A 19875-nucleotide genomic window follows, 5' to 3' on the forward strand; every position below is an offset into this window, starting at 1 on the left:
TCCCTCAGACTCCTTAAATCTAGAGCTTAATATAGCAAAAAGACTTATCAAAGAAAGACTGGATGATATTGAGTTACAACGTAACTATATGTTGAGTGGGGGGGTTGTTCACCTCGGAACATTAGCATTACCCCAATACATCACGCCCCGACATACTTATCCTCCCTCTCTACTGCATCTCACAGATTTGCTTTCATTAAAGCGAGGTTTAACGCCTTTCCATCCAATGTTCTGAGACATAGATTTTCCAAGGGCCAAGTATCTGCTCTATGTGTCTGTGATAATAAGTCGGTGGAATCTCTTCACCATATAATGTTTATTTGTCCTCTGCATAGTGCGGTTCAGGCAAACCTGCTGGGCCCAATAATTCAGAAATTTGTTGGTATGCCAGTAGAAACACATTTTGCCCTAATCTTACAAGACAATGATACCTATATAACCCTACAAGTGGCAAGGTTTTTAACTTTGGTTCTTACCCAAAAGAGACGAAATGGACTACTGTACGATCATGGAAAGTTTATACTATTTTTCATTTGTAATTTTATGCTTATTTTTATAATCATTTTGATGATTGGGGTGTGATGTTCTGCTGATGTGTTTATTTTGTAACTTTTCATCATTATGTGTTTTATACCTGTATGGGCTTATAGCCGCAATAAATCTGAACTGAACTGAGTGGCCTGATGATGAGGGAAGTTTTGAGCTGGTGTCAAAGACTAACCACTCTTGGCACCAGCCAGCTTTCAAGGAGGAGGACATTTCACAGCGGAGGGAGGAGCTGCCACTGATGAGACCCTTTCTGAGCTGTAGAGGGACAAACCTAATTTGAACATGGTCTAACAAGCAGGGCATCGCCAGCAGTTATCAACACACAAGGCAGAATGGTACAAGGAGAGGTACCACACTGGGTAACTAGGACCTACCGGTAATATTATTCCTTGGGTCACTAAACATTGTTGGACTATGACTCCCAGCTTCTCCAGCCAACTTAGTCAATACGTCAGGGATAGTGGGAATTGTGGGAGTGAGATCAGCTCAACAGGCAATGACCCAAGTTTGAAGAACATTGGTTTAGGGCCTTACAAGTGGGAACTTTTAAGGGGTTTGTTAGCATAGACAGCCAGTGAAGGCTCTTCAAATCTAATTCCATAGGAGCTCTACAATGCAAGCCAGTCAATCCGTTGACCCCAGCACTCTGTTCCTGGCTAGTTCTGAACCCATTTCAAAGGCAGTCCTGTATACAGGGCCCTACAGTTATCTAATCTGGAAGCGATAAAAGTGTGGAACACGGGGGTCGGGCTCTCTGTGCCTAGGAATAGACAGAGCTAGTGGACTAGCCAGAATTGGCAATAGGTATTCCTAGCCACTGGTACTACTTCAAGTAGCAAATTCAAGGGCATCCCCAGACTATGCAACTGCTTCAACTCTACCCAGGACAAAACATCAACCCCCTTCCAGGACATAAAACCCAACCCCCATATCCTTGCCTTATTACTATTCACTGGCTCTGTATCTAAGCCATTGATCATTGGCCCTCATCTAAGCCATTGCTGCCCCTGGACACTGGCTGAGTACCTGTCTTGATTCAGATGGTGTGGACAGATCAATCTTTTGCAAGCATTCTGGCGACACTGGGCTCCCCAGTGGCCTCTCTGAGCAACTTTATATAGATGTTAAATGGGATTGGGGGCAGGTTGGAGCCCTGAAGGATTCCACAAGACAGTTGTCATGGGGTCCAGCCGCAATTCCTCACTGCCATTCTCTAGAAATAACCCTGCAGGTATACAGTGGGGCCTCGACTTATTTCCCATAGGAATGCATTAGAAACGGAAAAATTCGTAAGTCGAAGCAACCCCATCTAAAAATTCGTAAGTCGAAAAAACCCTATCTAAAACCGCCGCGGTTTCCATTCAGATGTCAAGAAGTTTGTAAGCGTGCGGCCATTTGCCCCATTCATAAGTCGAAAAATTGTCGAGTCGTTCGTAAGTTACCACTGTAATCTGAAACACCTTGTCAGGAGATCTTCATACAGGGAGCCTCCCCCATCCTGCTGACCAGCACTTCGCCCAGTGAGAGCAGCAGCAGCAGGTCAGGTGGGAGGAATGAGGAAGTGAGCGGGATGGAGGAGTCAGGGCTCAGCGTTCTGGGAGAGCCTTTGCAACGACCTGACCAACAGGTGGAGGAGAACAGGGAGCCCTTTCCGGCGCCCGAATTAAGGCGCGCCACCAAACGTAAGGTCAGGAGGAGGCGTTTTGGGGTGCCCAAACTCTTATGCTGGTCACCCAACAGGAAACGTCACTCCCGGATTCTGTGAGTGACTGAGGGGTCATGTTTTCTGCTATCTCTGCACTGTAAATACTCACAATAAAACTGTTAAAGACAGAGTGGACTTGGGCGTCTTTACTCAAGACACCTTTTCACTGAGCCTCTGATCCCTAAGCAGCAGAGCTGATCCAGGATTAACAGGGTTGCATTCCCACCTCCTCTCTCCTGGAAGAGGTCTTTAATCAGGGTGACAAAGGCAATTTCAGTCCCTTTGTCAAGTGATTAGACCTCCAGAAACCGACATTTGGGTCAGCTCAGCTCTAGGCAATTTATTAATATGTTCCACTATGTTCAATGAGGCTTGCTCATTGAACATAAGGTCGCAACCTTAGAGTGCATAGATGCCTGGGGATAACTGATGGGTTTACAAAATATTCCACCCCTCCGCCCCAGGCCTTGGATTCCTTATCAGGAGTATTTACCAAATACTTACCTTAATAACAATAACAATAATAATTTATTATTTATATGCCTCCCATTTGACTGGGTTCCCCCAGCCACTCTGGGTAGCTTCCTACAAGTTAAAACACAATATGACATCAAACATTAAACACTTCCCTGAACAGGGCTGCCTTCAGATGTCTTCTAAAAGTCCGATAGTTGTTTATTTCCTTGACATCTGATGGGAGGGCGCCACCACCAATAAGGCCCTCTGCCTAGTTCCCTGTAACCTCACTTCAGAAGGCCCTCGGTGCTGGACCTCAGTGTCCAGGCTGAACAATGGTGGTGGAGATGCTCCTTCAGGTATACGGGGCCAAGGTTGTTCAGGGCTTTAAAGTCCAGCACCAACAATTTGAATTGTGCTTGGAAACTTACTGGGAGCCAATGTAGATACTTTTAGACCGGTGTTATAGGGTCCCAGCGGTCACTCCCAGTCACCAAGTCTAGCTGACACATTCTGGATTAGTTGTAGTTTCTGGGGCACCTTCAAGGGTAGCCCCAGGTAGAGTGCATTGCAGTAGTCCAAGCAGGAGATAACCAGAACATGCACCACTCTGGCAAGACAGTCTGTGGGCAGGGAGGGTCTCAGTCAGCGTACTAGATGGAGCTGGTAGACAGCGGCCCTGGACACAGAATTGACCTGCGCCTCCATGGACAGCTGTGAGTCCAAAATTACTCCCAGGCTGCACACCTTGTCCTTCAGGAGCACAGTTACCCCATTCAGGACCAGGGAGTCCTCCACACCAGCCCGTCCCCTGTCCCCCAAAACAGTACTTTTGCCTTGTCAGGATTCAACCTCAATCTGTTAGCCACCATCCATCCTCTAACTACCTCCAGACACTCACACAGGATATTCACTCTCTTCACTGATTCCAATTTAAAAGAGAGACAAAGCTGGATACCATCCACATACTGGTGAACACCCAGCCCAGCCCCCAAGAAATATTATTGAATTTCTCGAGCTTATTACACACTTTTTAAAACTCTGAAAATCTAGCAGTGATATCCAAAGAATCCTGGTTCCATTGGGTCTTTTAGCATTTTCTTCTCAAAGTGCAGCTCCTTATATGGCTCTCTGGATGCCATCCTACGCTGCAAAGGTCCAGAAAATAGGGAAAACAATAGGAAGAGGTTCTTAGTTCAGAAGTTTGAAAAACATTGTTTTTTACAAAATAGATTAATATTTGGTTTTGGGTGTTAACTGTAAAAGAATTTGGACTGTGGTTTTTTTTAAGGACTTCAACTATGTGTTTTATTTGGGAAAGGAATAATCCATTCTGTCTGGCACGAAATGACCACCTGCACCAACGGAGAGTGTGTCCTGCTGGTTGTTACGCTGCTTCAGGGGTTTTGCTCTCAGAACTGCTCCTTTCACCCAAATATTTAAAACACTAAGAAAAACAGAATTTGACCTCATTCTCCCAAAACTTGGGATCAGGGATGACTTACACATGGAATGAAATAGATGACACATACATAATGAAATTCAATCTTCTATTGTGATGAAAGCTTTTCCTGAATATTATTCTACTGTACGCATAAACACAAAAGATGATGAATGCCCAAGATCACAACTCTGGCAGTGCAGGGAGCAGAGGCTGAAGAAACCTGTGATGTAGAAAAGAAGCCCACATTGCTCTGAGGTTCTGTTCTCCGTCTCTTCCTCTACCATCTTGGCAAACAGAGTATTGACATGTCATCGCTGCCTTCCCTGGACTGCCTTGCTGACTTCTCTGGCTTCAAAACAAAGCAGCCCACTGCCAGCTGCTCAGATGGAGGCGACACCACTCCTCCCATCTCCAGCATGCAGCACTGTTTCCAGCTGGCAGGCGAGCAAACAGCAGGTCACCATGGACATCGCAGCACTCTGCTGGCCTGTATGTTAGAGGCAGGCTTTCATATAAGGGGAGATCTGATTGCTCACTTCCAGGGCTTCCCTTTTGGTATTAAATCTATTTTCAGTCAGTCTACAGAGAGGACTTCAGGATCAATGACAGCCAAGAGTTCTGAACACTGGCATGAAGGGAATCAATGCATAAAAACATTCACATATCTTTGCCTGCAGTACATTTCTTCCCTTAATTTAGGATCAAGGCTAAATTTGCACAGAAGTCAAGATCATTATAGAATCATAGAATCGTAGAGTTGGAAGAGACCACAAAGGCCATCCAGTCCAACCCCCTGCCAAGCAGGAAACATCATCAAATCATTCTTGACATATGCCTGTCAAGCCTCTGCTTAAAGACCTCCAAAGAAGGAGACTCCACCACACTCCTTGGCAGCAAATTCCACTGTCAAACAGTTTAGGTGGAATCTTATTTCTTGTAGCTTGAATCCATTGCTCCGTGTCCGCTTCTCTGGAGCAGCAGAAAACAACCTTTCTCCCTCCTCCATATGACATCCTTTTATATATTTGAACATGGCTATCATATCACCCCTTAACCTTCTCTTCTCCAGGCTAAACATACCCAGCTCCCTAAGCCGTTCCTCATAAGGCATCGTTTCCAGGCCTTTGACCATTTTCGTTGCCCTCTTCTGGACACATTCAAGCTTGTCAGTATCCTTCTTGAACTGTGGTGCCCAGAACTGGACATAGTACTCCAGGTGAGGTCTGACCAGAGCAGAATACAGTGGTACTATTACTTCCCTTGATCTAGATGCTATACTCCTATTGATGCAGCCCAGAATTGCATTGGCTTTTTTAGCTGCTGCATCACACTGCTGCCTCTTGCCTATCAGAAACACTTGAGTTTTACCATTTTCATGAACCTCTTAGATTCAAACCTATGGTAAGGTTCTGCACATGAACTTCCCATCTAAACAGGTGCACATGAAGATTCACACAATGAACAGCTTCCAAGATTGATGTAAATGGAGAAGTTCAGTGTACACGCATAAGAACTTCCACATGTGCCATAATCCCGATTCTCAAAGTGATCTAAGCCATTTTTTCAATTTATTTATTTTTACTACTTTCAAATACAGATTTCTTTATTTACAGCCATCTTGACTTTCCATCACAGACATCCAAGCTTTCTAAAAATGAAACCTGGGCAGCACTCAGGTGATAAAATCCCAGCATAATAAGCCCAGATATGAATGAGCTCCAGGCATCCAGGGGCTTTGCTGCTCTCTGCATTCAAATGGGGAAACAAGTTAGGAAGTCTTGTCTCTAAGCATCTGTCCCTTACTTAATTATGACACTTCATCAGCAGCTTCTCAATACATTTCAAGCACAGCTCCAGGTAAAATGAATTACACTGATCATGTCATGAGCTCACAAGAGCATGAACAATGGTTGCTAAATCCTTTATCTCCAAAAAGTCTCTCCATTAAACAAAAATGATTAGTTTTGGTCTTACTGAAAACCACTTTGAGATTCTTGAGCCGACTAAACAAAATAAATTTATAAATCTGAAGAAAGCTGCTCTTGGGCAGTCCAGGAACCAGATCACTGTTTAGACTGCACACCTGAAAAACCAATGGGCAGGAGGGCTAATCTATAGTAAGAGAGATCCTCTACCAGACAGGGTGGATTCCTATCCTTTATCATATCACCCAGGTCCAACAGTTTAATATTACTACTTTAAAATAACCATCATGTTGTAAACCAATCAGCATTTCCCAGGAATAAGTCCTATTTGCGCATTCCTGTAGTTGCAATGCCTGATCATTCCAAAAGCTCATCCTAAAAAAACACACAAAAGAACACACAACATTGTTCAGGGAAACAAAGTTGAACAGTATATAACCGGAGGGATTCTTCTGGTGGAATCACTTCTAAAGCCACCTCCTTATCAGAAGCAGAAACGTCAATTTCTTGGTGCATCTTCATCCTATGCTTCCTTATCTTATCCCATCAACGCCTAAACATAGATTGCGAGTTCTATGCAAAGATCAAGCACTGAATTCAGAATTATTACAGACAACATATTCCAACCTTAAGTATTTCACATATATGCATTACTTAAACAAATAACATTGTGAGATAGGTATATTTTGGTCACTTTAAAAATGATAAATGGTGAGGAACCAGAAGGTTGGATTCTACCGTGTTTCTCATATTATAAGACACGTCTTATATTTATTTTTTCCTCAAAAAAACACACTATGGCTTATTTTCAAGGGATGTCTTATTTTTTTCCTCCTCCTCCTGCCGCGGCCAGCATTGCTGCTGCTCCTATCACTATGTCTTATTTTCGGGGTATGGCTTATATTCCTTGAATGCTTAAAAATCCTGCTATGGCTTATTTTATGGGGATGCCTTAAAATATGAGAAACAGGGTATCTCAAGTTAGCCAACAACCTGGAGCAGAGGTGGGAAAAGGCTTTTCATACATTATACAAGAAATTACTTCCTCAATCCTTTTAATCAGATTGTCTCTGACTAATGTAATCTTCTTATTGTCACTGTGGTACATTTTGACAGCTTCATAGTTTGAGGCTACAATAAACCCCTTGACACACTCAGGGTAGAAGGGGCATGTGGGTGTTCAGAGCAGATATTCTGCATGGTCCCCAATAGCTTGATTTCATGGAATATTCCTTTCTAGAGACTGAAGATGAGGAACAGTGCCTTTTGTTAGGAAGAATGCCTCATGAGCATACAGCTGATTATTAGGTCATGTCCAAATTCACACTCAAAATCCAAACAAAAGATGGCTTCATGTTCACTAACATGACTTGACATCGGGTTGCGCCGAACCAATAAACATTGCAATCTGCCCATGAGGAATGCCCTTTCTGTTTTATAACCCCATTTCAACCAGGAGACACCTAAAGGCAGCTTTGTATAGGAAAACTTCTTATGGCTTAATGTTTTACTATGTTTTTATATATGCTGGCAGCTGCCCAGAGTGGCTGGGGCAACCCAGTCAGATGCGCTGGGTACAAATAATAAATTATTAGTATGTTGTTGTTGTTTTCACATTAGAACATTGTCATTCAATGCACTTTTTACCCTCTGTTTTACTCCTTTTATGACCCTTACAAAACAACCTGCCCACGTGATCTCCCCAGATGTTGCTGGACTCCGACTCTCCTCTGTCCTGACCGCTGGCCATGCTGGATGGAATTGACAGGGGTGTCCAACAACCTCTTGGGGGCCTAAGAGTCGTTCCCTTATTTTGTTCCCTAGTAGCACCCTAGTGGACAGGGCAACCTCCCTACCCTCTGCACAGGGAGGCTCGGCAGACATCTCTACTGTCATAATTTTGGTGACAGGCAAAGACCTTTTAATCTCCCAGGCTTTAAAAAAACAAAAACCCTTTGTACCTTGTTTTTCTGCTGCTTTCAACTGCTGTATCCAATGCCAACTCTCGCACTGATCAGTGATGTGGGGAGGGAGGCTTCTTCTGTTGCTCTACAAAAGTCGCCTCCCTCCCTCCCTGCTTTACTGACAGAAACCTTCAAAAGGCTAAGGAAGGGCCATGGCTCAGTGGCAGGGCTACAGCTTTGAATACAGAAGGCCCCAGGTTCAACCCCTGGCATCTAGAGGTGCTAAAAGAGACCCCTCTCTGAAACCCTGGAGAAGTGGGCCAGTGTAGCCTACTCTAGAGTAATAAGTCATTGGTTACTGCTTGGGCCATTGGCCATTTGCATGTAAGAGAAATAGGTACAGCACACGAAGCAGCGGTATAAAATTCTGCATAAAATCACATTGCTACCTAGAATCATACATAAAGCCTACATCCAAAAAATACACAAATCACAGAGCCTTCTAAAATGAGTGTACCACTGCTGTGGTGAAATCTGCCCAACCTCTACCTGTCTAACTGTATGGAGCCAATAGAAATTATATCCCGAAACTGCTCCAGCATAAGGCAGCTCTCTCTTTTCCTGTCATCAGCATCAAGGACATAATGCAATGCAACCCTCTATAGTTTTTATTGTATATTTCAATGTTTTATCATAGGTTGTAAACTCCCTTGGAAACTGATACTGAAGGGCTCTATAGAAAGTTGTTAATAAAAAACTTTTTTTAAAAAAACAAGTTACTACAAGGCTTAACTTTCAGTGACTATACGTCAAATCTGGATTAACAGTTCTACTCCAAAAACATTTAACGTAACCATGTTTCTCTGGGTTTGGTATTACAGTTGGATACTGTTGATCCATCACATCATATAGTAATATCGATTTCTAAAGTGTCTTAAGAGCTGCATGATGTACAAAACACATAAAAAATAGACACAGCCCAAAAGGCTTACATTCGTTCTTTAGAAAGGAAGTTGAAAATACAACAAAACATAAGAAGGCAGCCACAACCATTAAACATAGGCTTCCTGAAAGATGTTTTAAGAAGAGGTAGATAATCAACTCAGTAATACTTTTCACAAGGGACGTGGGTGGCGCTGTGGTCTAAACCACTGATCGGAAGGTCAGCGGTTCGAATCCCCGCAACGGGGTGAGCTCCTGTTGCTCGGTCCCAGCTCCTGCCAACCTAGCAGTTCGAAAGCACGTCAAAGTGCAAGTAGATAAATAGGTACTGCTCCGGGGGGAAGGTAAACGGCGTTTCCATGTGCTGCTCTGGTTTGCCAGAAGCGGCTTTGTCATGCTGGCCACATGACCCAGAAAAACTGTCTGCGGACAAATGTTGGCTCCCTCGGCCAGTAAAGTAAGATGAGCGCCACAACCCCAGAGTCGTTCATGACTGGACTTAACTGGACTTTACCTTTTTAATACTTTCCACAAATACCAGCAATAAGACAAAAAGCATATACTGTAGAAAATATATATATATATAATAAGGGGAAAAACATGTAGAAAGCCAAGATGAGAAATCAGCAGGAGCTAGGCCATGAATACATACAAAAAGGCAAGTTAACAGAACCTTTAATGCAAAACAGGCAAGGTAGAAGAGTAAAGAAAAACCTAGAGCAGAGAAACATCATGTGTATCTGAGCAGAAAAAGTTAAGTAGGTGGCAAAATGCAAAACAAAAACAAGAGCCATAAGGTGGAAAAGAGAAGACCAACTAAAAGGACATTACAACAAGTCAATTGGGGGAAAACAAGATAATGAACAAGGGTATGGGAAGCTGTCAGAGAAAGAAAATACTAAATCAGGGGTGGGGGTGGGGGGTGAGAATGACATAAGAATCCAAAAACAAAACCAAGATCTTTAGCTTGAAAAGAAAGAGGGTCTCTCTGAAAGACTTAGCTTTAAAAGAAAAGATAACCACACAGAGATAATAGCAAGATGAAAGACTAACTAACCAAATAAGAATACAAGTTTGAAACGTGTCTCTGGCCACCATCAATGTACAGTCAAATCTCATCATATGTGGGGGGTTTGCAGGGCTGGCTCTAGGGGTAGGCTGGGTGGTGCAGGGCGTCAGGGCGCCAGGCCGGCAGGGGGGTGCCACGCGGCAGCCCCACTGCGCGCTGCGCCTGCCCACCAGCCGTAGCAAGAAACGGGGCGGGGGTGCCGGAGCGATCTCCGCACCACGGCGCCCGGGCACCCGAGATGCTTAAAACGGCCCTGGGGGTTTGTTCAAGGGTTGTGCATGCAGTATATGCAAAAATCACATACTGTATAGTCAAAATTACCTTTGACTTGGCTGGCAAGCAGAAGGGCTGTGGGGAGGCCTCCCTTGCATCTCCAGTGCCTTGCCTCCCTCCTCCACCTGTGAGCTGGCCAACAGAAGGGAGGAGGCAGGAGGCAGGCAGGGAGGGGCAGAGAGAGCTGCAGGCAGAAGAAAAAGGCTGGAATGGAGCTGCACCCAGTGTGTCCAGTCTTAATCAAGTATGGGAAATGCAGTTAAGACTGCAGAACAAGGATTCACAATGAAAGACTGAATAAAGTGCCACCCTATCCATGTTTTCTCAGAAATAGGTCCTATTGAGATACCCCTGAATAAGTGTATATAGGACTGCAGCCGAAGAGAACCTACCGGTAAAGCGTAAAGGCAAAGAACAAAAACAAAGGGCCCAATAGAGAACCTGGAGAGTTCCTAAGAGACTGGAGAAAAGAAGGAAAGATCAATTAAAGGAAACAGAGAGGCGTGGTTAGAAGGAAAAGCCAGCAATCAAGAACACAACCATGAGACACCAAAATAATACAAAGAATATCACATTTGCTACCTCCTGATTCATCTCTCCACCTACTTCCTTCCAACAGTTCCCTTTTATACCCTTCAAGCCAAAAACTATATTTCTGTTAACGCAAACAAGGGAGGCTGCTGGCACCTTCAAGATGAAATGCAGTTACTGTGGACAAGAACTCTTTTGTGGACCCATTCATCCCGCACTGTGTAAACAGTGGAGTCATGGTCTGACAACAGCTATTGGTATCAAAAGTTCTTACTTACTCGACAATCCCTCTGTAGTGTTTTCATGAGTGCACTGTAAGTCTCCGAGTCAAAATATAATCCTTCATGCATGTCTTGAAGAAAATCCAAGTCTTTAAAGGTGGGGTTGGACTTCTCCCGCTCCTTCCTGGATGCTCTCCTTTTGTAGGTGGATCCTTTCAAGTCATAGTTGAAATGCATTTTCAGTGATCGAGGCAGAACATTGTTCATCACAATTATCCTGATATTAATACCTCCCGACTGAACACAATACAGTCCATAAAATTTTGGTAGGAGTGTCCTTGGATTCTGGTTGAGATTCTTAAAAAACAAAACGAAGAAGCTCCAATGAACACCGGAAGCACATTTAAAATAAGATTTCTGCATGCACCTTAATGTAGAGTAGGAAGTCAAGTTTATCCTAAACAAACCAGACATATACTTTTAATGAAATAATGCTTGAAGTGTTTTATTATTCTTAGAATGTCTTGCTACTCTAATTAAAAACATTTTAAACTAAACTAAAAAAAAAAGTTAAGCTCTTAAATTGGAAGGCTCTCTACACTGAGGACCAGTGGTGACAAGCAATCTTGTCACCTGAAGGACCAGGTGTGCAGCCTGAGAGTCATTTTGGACTCACAGCTGTCCATGGAGGCGCAGGTCAATTCTGTGTCCAGGACAGCTGTTTATCAGCTCCATCTGGTATGCAGGCTGAGACCCTACCTGCCCGCGGACTGTCTCACCAGAGTGGTGCATGCTCTAGTTATCTCTCGCTTGGACTATTGCAATGCGCTCTACGTGGAGCTACCTTTAAAGGTGACCCGGAAACTACAACTAATCCAGAACGCGGCAGCTAGACTGGTGACTGGGAGCGGCCGCCGAGACCACATAACACCGGTCTTGAAAGATCTACATTGGCTCCCAGTACGTTTCCAAGCACAATTCAAAGTGTTGGTGCTGACCTTTAAAGCCCTAAACGGCCTCGGTCCTATATACCTGAAGGAGCGTCTCCACCCCCATTGTTCAGCCCGGACACTGAAGTCCAGCGCTGAGGGCCTTCTGGGGGTTCCCTCACTGCGAAAAGCAAAGCTGCAGGAAACCAGGCAGAGGGCCTTCTCGGTAGTGGCACCCACCCTGTGGAACACCCTCCCATCAGAGGTCAGAGAGATAAACAACTACCTGACATTTAGAAAATACCTAAAGGCAGCCCTGTTTAGGGAAGTTTTTAATCTGTGATATTTGATGTATTTTAATGTTTGTTGGAAGCCGTCCAGAGTGGCAGGGGAAGCCCGGCCAGATGGGCGGGGTATAAATAATAAATTATTATTATTATTATTATTATTATTATTATTATTATTATTATTATTATTTAAATTATCCCATGCTTCAGTTTGAAATCCCCCCATCTGCCTTAACTACAGTTATCTGTTACATAGGTACTGACATTAATCTTAGTGAACATTAACCACATAAACTGACATTAAGCAGAACACTAGCCCTTAGCGAGGAGTTTCCAACTATTTTGAAATTCTAATTCAAAGGGAAACCTAATTCATAATAAGAGAGGTTAATGTCACTGATTATGTTATGCTTAACTGCATTTAAGGCAGCCAGGGAGGAAATTTTGGTGAACAGTAGAGAAGATGCATGGGATAATGTGGTCCACTTCTGATCTCTCAACTCTGGTTAAATCCGTGTGGAACACATTCTCCCCACCTTTTCCCACGACGATCGGCCAAGAGGGCAGCCAAGAGGGCACCCCTTAAATAGGCTAGGGGTGGGCTGCTCGCAGCCCCAAGCCCCAGCTTCCGATTGGCTGAGTGGGCACTGCACATCCTTACCCGAGGGCCTCTTGTGGCTGGAGGGGGGCAGTGCCAGCCATCCCTTCCCCGACCACACCAGAAGATGGCAACCTCCCTGAACCCACCATGGTTAGGCCAGGCGGCAGTGGCTGCCCACCTGGAGTCACAGGTGAGCAGATATTCTCCCCACACTTTCTTTTTTGGCAAAAGTAGAGCCTATTACTCAAATTTTGGACAGTCCAAAGGCCTAAACAGACAAGTTCTGAAATAACGACTAGATGTAATAGTGGTAACAGTGACTCTGCTAGTCCACAAATGCAGTTTACTAAGTACAACACCACAAATGCAGAGGTGATTTAGCAGCAGCATAGCAAGCCATACCAAAATTTATTATCTCTGAATTTTAAAAAAGTTCTCACTCATGTAGCAAATAGGAGCACAAATACAAAGGAGAAAGCAGTATTTAAAATTTACCATCATTATGGTAAAGTGTTAAGTAAGCTGGTATTAAAAAGCCAAGTTAAATTTTACACACATCCATCACACAACCTCCCCAAAAGAAACCAAACAGGAAGAGCCTGGAATTTGAATTTATTTACCATGTAGTAGCCAGGCAACAGCTTCTGAAGAAACTCTGCTTCTTTGTGTTGAACTGTTTTGATTATGAACTCGTCATCACTAGTGACAAAGAACAAGGATCCACTGGCACCAGGATTGGATAGTTCTATTAGAGGTTCACTGCAAATGGAATACTGAACATGGAAAGAGAAATTTAATGCCACTATGGGCAATGGAACAGATTGCTACACAGGATCTTAACATGGGAAGGCAAGCAGTCCAACATGCATTGGCCCCTTGCGGCAGGCAATCCTTTCTCTGCATTACAGCTAGTTTATCTGCTGCAGGTGATCCACATATAAAAAGCCTGCTGCGGACTGTTTTTTCTATCACTGAATGTATGTGCAAGACTGCAAAAATCTCGAGGGATTTTAACTATGGAGTTCTGTGCTTTTCTAGTTCAAGGTTACAACATACAGAAGCAAATATTTATATACTTTGCTAGACAATTACAAGGCAATTAGCAGATGGAGGTCTCTAAACTACAATTCAATCAGCAAAATCCACAGGAGTATTCAATTTCAATTACAATATTCCAGCAGAAATAATGACTCAAGCAGTTGCTGAGCTATCAATTAACACATCGGGTTTTAGGGCAACCAATTATAAGCTGAAGAATTAAATGCATGGTCAATAACTACAATTCTTCATAGCACATTCTATAGAAACAGAAAGCTATTCCACACCACTCAAAAATGTAAACTCTTACCAAGTAGTCATCAGGTTTAATACCAAAAAGTTCTCTGAAGTAGCGGAAGGCTAAAGGAGCATAAGTCTTAAATCTGAAGTCAGGATAATGATGAGCAGGGGTCAAATTGCTCCCTTCACTGAATTGAAAAGAGAAATTTAAAGGTATTACACAAATACGTTAAGAACAGAAATCTATATATGTAAAAAGGACATGTGGGTGTGTTTCCACTTTTCACCAAAACCACTTGACCGATTGAGGTCAAATTTTGACACAACATCACATGCAAATGTCCGAAGGCTATAGGACAGTTTGCTAAGACAGATGTCACACCTGGGCCATGCAAAAAAAACCCAAACTCCCTGTTCCAGAACGCACCACTCAGCCAAAAGTGCATGCTGGGAAAAAGAACCCAGAAGCAGCCTCTCCGAGGGCAGGGAAAATAATGACGCCCCCCCCTCGACATGCTATAACCCCACAAACCAGGCCACCGCCATAAACACCCCACTAGCCAACCCCCCCCCGTCGCCACCCCCACAAATTGCACCTCACCGCCCCAACAAAAATCCAACAAGGCAGGCCAGGCCCCATGGCCCCCACTGCCGCCGCCGAGACAGCCGGGACCCCACCCCCTACACACCAACACGGCGCTACTTGCCGCCGCCGCCAAAAAACGCACCTCGCCACCACTGAGAAAACAATACCAGGCAGGCCAGGACCCTCGACCTCCACTGCCGCCGCTGCCACCGCTTGAAGCAGGACCTCGCTGCCAAAGCAGCAACCCCACGGAAGGCCAGGACCTGCTCCCGCCGCCAAAACCTGAACCTCGCTGCCTCACCAACAACACCGCGAGGCAGGCCAAACTCCAATGGCGCCACCACATGCAAACCACAGGGCAGGCCAGCCCCTGCTGCCCGTGCCAAAACAAAACGGACCGCACTAACCCTTCGAGACAAAGCACCCTGGGTCTCGCCAACACCAATAACAAATTCAACGAGGACATCTAAGGTAGGCCACACCCCAAAACCCCCGACTTCAACACGACAGCCACCCCAGGCCCCATACCCACCGTCAGCAAAGCCAAAAACCACATTAACACTCTAAACACAACACCAACACCAGCCCCCACAACCCCCCCAAAAACTTCCAATCCACATAGAAGAAACCACCTAAAACACAACAAAACAATTTAACAGACTAAACCACGGCAACGAATACCTGATATACAGGCTGGGATACGCCAACACCGCCACCGGGGAAATCACAGGGATGTGCCGGAGGGATGGGCAAGGGGGTGGGGGAGTCACAGGGATGAGCCGAGGGGTGGGGGGAGGGGGGTACAGGGAGGGGACTGGGACCAGTCACAGGGATGTGACAGGGGATGGAGGGAGGAGGGGGAGCGATACCTCAAGGGTCAGGACAGGGTGGGGACAGTCACAGGGATGAACAAGGGGTGGGGGGAGGGGACAGAATAGGTCATGGGTCGGGACAGAGTGGGGGGGAGTCACAGGGATGACCCACAGCAACGCGTGGCCGGGCCAGCTAGTCTTACTATAAATATGAACCTTTTTTAAAAAAAACTGCCCCAAAAGCACAGTGCAAGCTGGCTGCTTCAGATGTCATATCCTAAACAGGATATGAAGTTTCGATACATTCTCAGACAATTTTAGCTTAATATGCTTCTCTCCTCTTCTAAAAAGAGACTAAGCCATTTCCCCACTGTAGGCCAACTTTGGCAGGTGGGGCACAGCTCACTGTAACTAGGGACTGGCAGTTATTGCAAGCTCCTTTCAAGTCCGTTTGCAGATGTTTGAATTCAAACTGTGCCCACACACAGACAAAATGGTCAAAGGCCTGGAAACAATGCCTTAGGAGGAACAGCTTAGGGAGCTGGGTATGCTTATTTTAATTTTTTAAAAAATATTTTTTAAAAAAATTTCATCAAAAATACAAAAATACAAAAAAAAGAGAAAAGAGAAAAAAGAAAGAAAGACATTGTTGTTAAATCTTACTTATTAAACCTTTTCGGACTTCCCCATCCCTCCCCTTCCCAAGTTCAATTCTTACCCATCTTAGGCAGCTTTCCACATTACATTCAAATATCTAACTAATTACAATTCTAAATCTTTACCTATTATTATATTCTAATTATCATTTATATCCTACCTAACATTAATAATTTCCTTTAGCCTATAATTTTCCCCAAAAGTACTCCACACATTCCAAAATGTCTATCATATCTAATTTAATACATTTCAATTCTAACTCAACCCTCCCTCCCCTGGATTACGGTCATAGCTGCCAAGTCTCCCGTATTCCCCGGGAAACCCCCCGTTTTTCCAGCCATTCCCAGCTGGAAAATTTTTTTCCCCCTGGTTTGCTTACCGGCCAAGGGAGGCTCCTTCTGCACATGTCTGGAGTCTCTGGACATGTGCAGAAGCGATTTCTGGCACGGCAGCCATTTTGGCACTGGGCGGAGCACGCTCAGAAGCAACTTCCGATGCTGCTCTGCCCAGTTCCAAAATGGCCGCAGCGCTACTTCCGGTCTGCTGATCCCTTATTTTTCCGGCAGGAACTTGGCAGGTATGATTACGGTTCCCGAGATGCCCCGACCAGCTCCTTATACCATTCCAGTTTCAGACCTTTTTAATCCGTCCACTAATTATAATCATATGCACCTTTCATCCCACACCCACTCTAGACCACTCCAACCCACACCACTCTCTCGCCCTCCCATTCTGCTGTTCCAGTTCTTTAACCCATACCCCACACCATTCTTCTTTTTCCACACTTCCCCCCAAATATCTTGTCCACTGCATGGATTGTGCTCCCCCTCTCTCCCTAGGGAAGCATGTTTCCATGCTCAGTCCTCTTCTTTTGCCCAAGCATCATAATCTCCGTATGGGACTTGTTCTCCCTCTCTCACTGGAAGAACAAAGTCCCAAATATCTGCTTCTTCCAGAGCCCATTGAATCAAACATGTGTCCTGTGCTCTCACTGGTTGCACAAGGTTCCAATTCTCCTGCTCCTCCTGTTCTTCTTTCTTAGGTTGTACAATGCCCTTGTTTTCAATGCCCTTCGCTTGTAGCTCCAAATTTTCTGTTGGGGGTATGTGTTGTTCGTCTTCTGCAAAAGTCTGTCTTTTATTTGCTATTATTTCATATAATATATCTTGCACTTGTTCCAAAATGTATTGTATACAATCTGGTTCTAAATGAAGAATGGGTGTTTTGTCTGGCTCCATCCTTTGTCTTCTCATATTTCATGTGACTGGCATGAATTGTTGTGCCAGAGATGGCGCTATTCTTTTTTCCAAAGTTCAATACCAAAATTGTGTCTGAGCTGGTGTCTTACTCTTATTTTTAAAACTTTTTCTTGCCTTTAAATCCCATTTCAATAAAAATTCACATATTTGTCTAATCAGAAGAATTAATAGGATAGTTCAAAAGTTCAAGAGTTCAAAGTAACAGAAAATTTCCTTTCCTTTATGATGTCATAATGGCGGCTCGTCGCGGCTTCCCGGGTCCCGACCCTAGGTTACAGGAAGGTTTGTCCCTCTCCAAAGTAAAGGTTTTTTGCAGGATCCAAAAAGTCAATTCTGCTTCCCTCAGCCCTGCCACCAAGGAAGTAGATTTAAATTCGTCTTTTGAAGGAAATTGAAAGCTTCCTGTCAGTTGTCTCAGCTGCAGGAAAGCAAGCTGCGTCACAGTCTACTCGATGGGGGGGGGGGTCGACCTCCATTCTTTTTAATCCCGTCCCCTGGCCAAATTTCTTCTTCAATCGAATATCAAATTTATACTCACAGTCCAAATTTCAATTTTTGGAGGTATCTGCTGCTCTGTTACCGTCTGCTCAGAGCTTTGCGCTGCTGAGGTAGCAAATCGACCCAAGGCTCCATCTCCACTCTGCCTGCACTCAGAGCTCTTAAAAAGCTTACCGGGCAGCGAGGGAGACTTCATGGAGCACCGCTGGGTCTCCACGTCCCCAGAAAGCCCAATCTGGGGTTTTCCGGGGGGCCAGCGCGCTCATATGGCACCCCCTTCCTCTACAGCGCTAGGGGCCTCGGAGACCGAGGTTACCCCAGTCGATTGGTAATGGCGGCAGACCGGACGTCCGGGAGCTGGGTATGTTTAGCCTGGAGAGGAGAAGGTTAAGGGGTGATATGATAGCCATGTTCAAATATATAAAAGGATGTCATATACAAGAGGGTGAAAGGTTGTTTTCTGCTGCTCCAGAGAAGCGGACACAGAGCAATGGATTCAAGTTACAAGAAAGAAGATTCCACCTAAATATTAGGAAGAACTTCCTGACAGTGAATTGCTTCAGGAGTAAATGAAGGAAACCCAGTGGATTTACCCTAGCCATGCCAAAGGCTACATCTTTAAATCACTGCAGAAGATAGTGCCTGTGTGCCACTGGAGGAGTATGATTTCTAGCCTGGTAGAATGGAGATACCGTGTTTCCCTTATTTTAAGATGTAGCCATAATATAAGCCATAGCAGGATTTCTAGGCAATTGCGCGATATAAGTCATACCCCGAAAATAAGACATAGTGAAAGACCCTTCATCCACTACTGGTAGCAATAACCCCCCTCTGATAACATTTTAATTCCATTTTATATTTTAAAGAATTTTATCATTTTTGAAGTAATTCATGCATTAGAATTAAAATAAAAAAATTCCTTCAGTAGCACCTTAAAGACCAACTAAGTTTATATTTTGGTATGAGCTTTCGTGTGCATGCACACTTCTTCAGATCTGAAGAAGTGTGCATGCACACGAAAGCTCATACCAAAATATAAACTTAGTTGGTCTTTAAGGTGCTACTGAAGGAATTTTTTTATTTTGCTTCGACTCAGACCAACACGGCTACCTACCTGTAACTACATGCATTAGAATTGTTTATGTACCGGTATATATGAAATCTAGGGACCCAGGTGGCGCTGTGGTTAAACCATTGAGCCTAGGGCTTGCTGATCAGAAGGTCGGCGGTTCGAATCCCTGTGACGGGGTGAGCTCCCATTGCTTGGTCCCAGCTCCTGCCAACCTAGCAGTTCGAAAGCACGTCAAAATGCAAGTAGATAAATAGGAACCGCTACAGCGGGAAGGTAAACGGCGTTTCCGTGTGCTGCACTGGTTTGCCAGAAGCAGCTTTGTCATGCTGGCCACATGACCTGGAAGCTATACGCCGGCTCCCACGGCCAATAATGCGAGATGAGCGTGCAACCCCAGAGTCGGTCACGACTGGACCTAATGGTCAGGGGTCCCTTTACCTTTATATATGAAATAGACCACAGAGTTGATTGGAGGTTATATAATACACACACACAAAGTGAAAATGCACTTAATTTAAAATTTTACAGTCATATCTTAATATTATTTAGAAAATGTATTCATTTTTCTAGTGAGCTATGGATGATTAAAAAATGACCATCTGGAGCTCAATTTGGCAACAAAAGGCAGAAAAGCTAAGGCATAAGCAAAGCAAGGAAGTCTTCCTGAAATACCTTTGTACACAGAAAGCAACTGAAAAACATGAATATGTCTATACTCCTGTTGAAACCAGCACTGAGGGAGCAGAATGTGGTGCTCCTACTACCACTAAGACAGAAGTTTCACAAATTGGAGATATTTCTGGAAAAACATGCAGAGGAAAACAATGGTCAATAAGTGAGAGTCTGCAGTCTGCAGAAGAAGGTGGTATTGTGCCTG

The 19875-nt window shown here is 44.4% G+C and overlaps 2 protein-coding genes across 5 annotated transcripts in view; one reads left to right on the forward strand and one right to left on the reverse strand.

Annotated features, from left to right (window-relative positions):
* The window catches only part of KLF9 (KLF transcription factor 9), a 619671-nt gene that overhangs the window by 517176 nt on the left and 82620 nt on the right, over nt 1-19875 (forward strand). The gene's annotated exons all lie outside the window — the stretch shown is intronic.
* The window catches only part of PIP5K1B (phosphatidylinositol-4-phosphate 5-kinase type 1 beta), a 93816-nt gene that overhangs the window by 38807 nt on the left and 35134 nt on the right, over nt 1-19875 (reverse strand). For 3 of the 4 annotated variants that reach the window (XM_088652776.1, XM_035099695.3, XM_088652774.1), the window contains 3 exons: nt 14185-14302; nt 13457-13609; nt 11077-11376 (listed from right to left, as the gene is read on the reverse strand). In XM_088652776.1, coding sequence (XP_088508902.1) covers nt 11077-11376; nt 13457-13609; nt 14185-14302 — 571 coding nt within the window. Of the gene's footprint in view, nt 1-11076; nt 11377-13456; nt 13610-14184; nt 14303-18100; nt 18299-19875 lie in introns of all 4 variants that reach the window. The other variant, XM_088652775.1, reaches the window with a different exon arrangement.

This window comes from Zootoca vivipara, chromosome 10 (assembly GCF_965207765.1).
Source record: "Zootoca vivipara chromosome 10, rZooViv2.hap1.1, whole genome shotgun sequence".
NCBI lineage: Eukaryota > Metazoa > Chordata > Lepidosauria > Squamata > Lacertidae > Zootoca > Zootoca vivipara.